General features: G+C 38.2%; 1 protein-coding gene across 1 annotated transcript in view; it reads left to right on the forward strand.

Annotated features, from left to right (window-relative positions):
- LOC126069551 (zinc finger protein 449-like) overlaps positions 1-3835 on the forward strand; it is a 190314-nt gene extending 186479 nt beyond the window's left edge. The window contains exons 4-5 of the mRNA XM_049873032.1: positions 2654-2770; positions 2949-3835. Coding sequence (XP_049728989.1) covers positions 2654-2770; positions 2949-3835 — 1004 coding nt within the window. The remainder of the gene's footprint in view (positions 1-2653; positions 2771-2948) is intronic.
- The last annotated feature ends 3066 nt before the right edge of the window (positions 3836-6901 follow it).

Genomic DNA, 6901 nt, shown 5'->3' on the forward strand with positions numbered 1-6901 from the left:
CCTATGGGCAGTTCTGCTCTGTTCTATAGGGTTGCAATGGCAACAGGTGCCTGTGAAGTGGTATCTTCCTTGCGGGTTTATTTGCATTTTCCTAATGACAACTGATGGTGAGCACCTTTTCATGTGCTTATTGGCCATTTGTATTCTTATTTTGGAAAAATGTGTATTCAGTGTTGGGAGGTTTTGATTATTGATTCAGCCTCGTGTTTTAGGTCTATTGAGATTTTCTATTTGTTCTTGAGTCAATTTACGTAGTTTGTATTTTTTTAGGAAATTGTCCATTTCTTCTAGATTATCTAATTTGTTGGCGAACAGTTGTTCATAGCATTCTATTAGAATCCTTTTTATTTCTGTAATGTTGATAGTAATGTCCCCAGTTTCCTTTCTGATTTTAGTTATTTATGTCTTCCCTCTTTTTTCTTCTTCAGTCTATCTGGAGATTTGTCAATTTTATTGATCTTTTTAAAGAACCAACTTTTGGTCTCCTTAATTTTCCCTATTTTGTTGTTGTTGTTCTCTACTTCATTTCTCTCTGCTCTAATCTTTATTATTTCCTATCCTTCCAGTACCCTTGGGCTTGGTTTGGTCTTCTCTTTCTAGTTCCTCAAGGTGTAAAGATCGTTTATTGTTATGAGATCTTTGTTTTTTTTTAATGTTGGTGTTTACAGCTATAAATTTCTCTCTGAACACTACTGTCTTGGTTATCTAGTGCTGCTATAACTGAAATACCACAAGTGGATGGTTTTTACAAGGATAAGTTTATTCTGCCACAGTCTAGGAGGCTAGAAGTCCAAATTCAGGGCATCAGCTCAGGGGAAGGCTTTCCCTCTCTGCAGACTCTGGAGGAAGGTCCTTATCCACGTTCCCATGGTCTAGGAGCTTCTCTGCACAAGAACCTCAGGTCCTTGCTGCTTTCTTGGTGGTATGAGGTCCCTCTGTCTCTCTGCTCACTTCTCTCTTTTATATCCCCAAATAAATTGGCTCAAGACACAATCCAATCTTGTAGATTGAGTCCTGCTTCATTAACATAACTGCCGCCTGTGCCCCCTCATTAACATCATAGAGGTAGGATTATAACACATAAGAACATCACATCAGATGAGAAAATGGTAGACAATCATACAATGCTGGAAATGATGGCCTAGCCAAATAGATACACATTTTTTTGAGGGACACAATTCAATTGATGACACTGCCTTCCCTGCATCCCATAAGTTTTGATATGTTGTACTTTCATTTTCATTCATTTCCATGTATTTTCTAATTTCTCCTGTGATTTTTTTCTTTGACCCACTGGTCGTTTAATGGTGTGTTGTTTAATTTACATTTATTTGTAAATTTTTCATTTTTCCTCCTTTTATTGATTTCTGGTTTCGTCCATTGTGTTCGGAGAAGATATTTTATATGATTTCAATCTTTTTAAATTTATTAAGACTTGCTTTGTGACCTAACATATGATCTGTCCTGGGGAATGATCCATGTGACTGGAGAAGAGCGTATATTGTGCTGTTTTTGGGTAGAATGTTTTATATATATCTGGTGGATCTGGTTGATTCATAGTGTTGTTCAGTTCCTCTAGTTCCTTATTGATCTTCTTTCTAGATGTTATGTCTGTTATTGAAACTGGTATATTGTGCACTTCCTATATTTTTATATAGTGTTCTGAAGTTAAAATTTTCCATCAGATTAACATTAGCCAAATTAATGTTCAAATACTATTTTAATAATGATATTAATCTTTAAAGATTGTCATATATATGGCTCTTAAATCAGTATTTTCCAAACTTATGCCAGAGATAAGGAAGAGGGAGGGATGTGGAAAGAGGATTCAAACTACAACTCCTCTCAATAAGGAGAGAGGTAGTAGAGCACAGGGAGAGAGAAATTTTCCTTGAATTTCAAATCAATACCCTTCTGAACTTGAGCTGAATCAAAAATGTGAAGACAGTTTTTGCTGGTTGCCAACCCAGTTTAGTTACCATTTTAATCTGAACATCTCTTAACTGAGTTTTGGAGCCCTGGTGGTGCAGTGGTTAAAGAGTTTTCGGCTGCTAACTAAAAGGTTGGCAGTTTGAACCCACCAGCGGCTCCACAGGAGAAAGATGTGGCAGGCTGCTTCTGTAAAGATTATAGCCTTGGAAATCCTATGAGGCAGTTCTACTCTGTCCTATAGGGTCGCTATGTTTTTGGAGTTGACTCAACGGCAATGGGTTTTTAACTGAAATTATTCCAGTAAACCATTTCAAAATTACCACTTCTGCCCCTCTCTTCACTTGGTACTGAAGAACACAGTGTTTCTCAGTTTTAATATGCCAAAGCTTTAGGTCAAATTTACTTCATTTTTTTTCTAACCTAAATAGTTGATTATCAAAACAGATATAGAACTAATGCAGTGCATTGATATCAACACGGAATCGATTTACTCCACTTCCATAGATATTGGGAAAGTTCTTTGAGTTGAAGAGGAAAGGATCTTCCCTTCATTTTGATTTTGTTCTTACAGTTATAAAAACAATTGTCAGGGCCTCCAGATGAAGTAAACCTAATGGTGGAGGTTTAGGTACGGAGAGACTATTTTCTAAGAAATCACCCTGAATTGCAGAGAAACCAGTAGTAACTCAAACCATCATGGCCCCGTCTCTCTTTTGGCCAGAATATCCGATACCAAACCCTGACCTGAGCTTCCCATTGGAATATAGAGAAGAAGATCCACGGGTGAAGGAATTACAGAGCTCCGAAGGAGTAAAACAATTAGGTTTCTCCAAGATAGGTAAGTAATTGCTAATTGAATAGTCGACAAGAAAGAAAAGAAAAATTCAGCTTTAATCAGAGTAATGAACTTTGAGATTCTGTGTAGTGTTTTCTATCTTCCCACTAGTGGTTTACTCTAACACTTTTTATTTTCCTTGGAACACTGTGGCATCTGAAATATCTATTTCTTCTCTCAGATTTTGATATTGGGAGAGAAAATGAAGATTCGTCAGAACAGAATAAACTAGAGAATACATGTGCATTTATTTTTCCTTTTGAGGAGAATATTCTTCGTGGTCCCACTTTACAAAAAGTCTGTGGACAGTTAGAAAATCAATGGGGAAATCCCCCAAAGGAGTTACAGGTATCAAAGCTTTTAGATGATCAGAAACACTCTCCAGGAGAGAAATGTGAGAGCAACAACGCGGAAAAACCTCTCAGTCTTGGACCCCATCAACAAAAGAATGCAGGAAAGGAACCTCACCGATGTTCTCAGTGTGGAAAATGTTTTGCTCGGAAGTCACAACTTAATGGGCACCAGAAAATTCATTCAGGAGAGGAACGTCACAAGTGCCCTGAATGTGGGAAAAGCTTCCTTCGTAATTCAGACTTGTACAGGCACAAACGATCTCATACAGGGGAGAGGCCCTATGAATGTACGATATGCAAAAAGCGATTCACTCGAAGGTCACACCTTACAGGGCACCAGAGAGCCCATTCTGGAGAAGCAGCATTTAAATGCCTTGAGTGCAGGAAAAGCTTTTGTTATGGACCAAACCTTAAAAGACATCTGAAAACTCATACAGGTGAAAAACCTCATAAGTGTTGTACTTGTGGGAAAGGCTTTATTGAACAGTCAGCTCTTACTTTGCACCAGAGAACTCACACTGGAGAGAAACCTTTTAAATGTAATTACTGTGAGAAAAGCTTTAGACATAAGCCAACTCTAGCTATTCACTTAAGAATTCATACAGGGGAGAAGCCATACAAGTGTAGCCATTGTTCTAAAGTCTTCAGACAGAGATCAGGCCTTATTATGCACCAAGTCTCTCACTTTAGCCAAGAATTCTCTAAGAAATGTTGAGGGAAACAGGTCCTACAGAAAGTGAAACTAACTTATAAAAGTCTTAACCTACAACAGCTTGTTTGTCTTCAGCGAAAAGTTTTATTTGAGCTATAGGAACAGCTCTCCCCCCCTTTTTAAACCCATCGTCCAAGGCATTTGAGTTCTAGAGTATCCACCTACTTTTGCAACTGTCCTAGAGTTGATTTGTTATGTCTCTAGAGCTCTTATTTCTTCATTGCAATGAAAATTTTTGTGCCCCAAGCCAACCATATCATAGGTGTAATTGTAAAACATATAAATGATGACATTCCTCTCAGGTCTGCAGTCAATATAACATATTCCCAGTAACCGTAGATGTGACCAATTGATGTGAATCTATGTATTATTTTAATTAAGTGTGACTGTATATGTCCTTCTTGTTTCAATCTCATTAACTAATAGTTTGAACAATTTAGAAGTGCATCCCTGAACTAGCAATAAGCACTGCAGTTGACTCCCCCTACCCCAAGTCAGGGTCAGTTTACTCCTTGCAGCCATGGTGCTGTGTTTATTCATTACTTTTCAGCATTTAACACAGTCCATTTTAGCTCGTAGGATTACTTGCAATTATAATATGAGCTGCAACCCCCCAGTCCATATCATAAACACACGTGACTGGGTTTGTGTAGGATCGAGAACATCTATTCGTATCTTCATCTGTTAGCCCCCAAGAAACCTACTGCTGTCAAGTTGATTCGAAGTCATGGCGACCTCATGTGTCACAGAGTAGAACTGCTGCATAAGGTTTTCTTGACTGGAATCTTTACAAAAGCAGATCGCCAGGCCTTTCTTCCACAGCACCATTGGGTGGGTTCAAACCACCAGCCTTTAGGTTAGTAGTCAAGTGCAAACCATATGTGGCACCCTGGGTCATCCATTAATTACGGTGCCCTGTACATACTGAAGGGGAGCTCTGGTAGTGCAGTGGTTAAGTGCTCAGCTGCTAACCAAAAGGTCAGCAGTTTGAATCCACCAGTCACTCCGTGGGCGAAAAATATGGCAGTCTGCTTCTGTAAAAATTTACAGCCTTGGAAACCCTATGGGGGCAGTTCTACTGTGTCCTACAGGGTCACTATGATTCAGAATTTGCTCGACAGCAGTGGGTTTGGTTTTGGTTTGGTATATACTAAGCTTTAATAGATATCTGTAGCATTGGATCTAGAAACATATGAAATATTTCTTGAAAATGAGTAACATAGAATGTTGTATAGTTATGCCTGGTTATACTTTTGAGTATTTCAAAAAGATAAGGGCAAAAAACATACCCATCTCTTAAGTACTATGAAGGGCAAAAAAGCGCTCACCTGATAATACTCTCAAAGCTTTCCACAAATGTTTGTATATTGTATTTTCATTCTTTGTTGCTTAATGATACAAGCATTTAAGTTTGTGAATTTTCGTCCAAGTCTAGCTTTGGTCACATTCCATAATTTTATACACACACACACACACGCACACACACACACACGAAGCCAAGTTGCTGTTGAGTCAGTTCTGACTCATGGTGACCCCATGTGTGTCAGAGTAGAACTGTGCTCATAGGGTTTTCAATGGCTGATATTTGGAAGTAGATTGCCAGGCCTTTCTTCCGAGGTGCCTCAGGTTAGCAACTGAGTAGGTTACCATTTGCACCACCCAGGGACACATACACACTCTCTATGTATATATGTTTGTATATCTATGTATGTATAATGTTCTTATTATTGATGATTTCAAGATCATTTATTGTTGCAATTTTCATTGTATTCTCTTTGACCCAAGAGTTAGACAATGCTGACATTACTATATTGTGATTAGAAATATCAAACTTCTTAACACGTGATTTTGCCAGTCTGTGCTTTTATGAGATACTATTCTTTCCTACTAGAATACCTGCCCCCATCTTTCATCCCCTTGTACTAAGCCTAGTATATTCCTTTTTACCCTTGAGACCCAGTTTAAGGGTCATGTCTACTGGGAAGTCCTTTTTTTTCCTTCCAAATTTGATTTAAATATGGTCTTTCTGCCCTAATGCATTCTTTAATAAACTCTCTAGTAGCACTTTTCCCAAGCTGTAATTGCTAGTTTACACGTCTGCCTCCATTTACAGTATGCTGTTTTGTACTCAGTGATTGTGTTCTAGTCAATGTTTGCATCCTCGGCACTAGTCCCAGAACCTGGCTCATAGCAAGAATGTGGAAAATGTTTTAAAGAAATTAACATCCAGCGCTTCTCAGGCCCCTGTACCGTTAAATCCAAAAAGACCAATTGAACCATCTTTGTTTTCAAAACAATTTGTGGAGGCCAGTATTTTTAGATTTAGTTTTATGAAACTTTCTACTTGTTGCTATCTTATTCAAGTTGGATGATTAATAGGTGGCACTGCTATTGAAGTACATATGAAACTGACTTATACTGTTTATTCATTCGCTGTGACCTCGAAGTCGTCTACTGTGAGGTTCCAGAAGGCAGGGATGACATTTCATGAATTGTTTCACACCTCGTGCGTGGCACACACAGGAGAATGTTTACTGAATAAATACACATACACGTACAAACATCCTTTTTTGTCTAATTTCCCTCTTGTAAAAGAGCTGAGGATATTTCTCTTTTTTTGTCATATATCTTGGGTCCCTTCTCCTTTGCATCACCTCAGTCCCCTGTTTTCACATTTATCCTCTTCAGCTGTTTCTGAATTTCCCGTGTAGTCATTCGGAGGAAATATTTGCAAAACCTTTATATGATAATTTCTCTGCTGTAATGTCCCTAATATATAAACATCTCTAAGAAAAGGAAAGTTGCTGAGTCTCACTAACAGTTACAGAAATGCCAGACTAAGTTATGAGACTGCTTTTCACTTGTCAGATGGGCAGAGATGTCAAAAATTGGTAGTCTTCCCATCCTTACCAATATTGGCAAAGACCTCGCACCCTACTGCTGACAGTGAAAATTAGTACGTTAGAACCGATGGATAATTTGATGATATTCTTGTAAAATGGTAAATATTAAAACTGGTGATTGTTGCACAGCTCTGTACCTTTACTAAAAAATTCATTGAATTGTACT

Source organism: Elephas maximus, chromosome X (assembly GCF_024166365.1).
Source record: "Elephas maximus indicus isolate mEleMax1 chromosome X, mEleMax1 primary haplotype, whole genome shotgun sequence".
Classification (NCBI taxonomy): Eukaryota; Metazoa; Chordata; class Mammalia; order Proboscidea; family Elephantidae; genus Elephas; species Elephas maximus.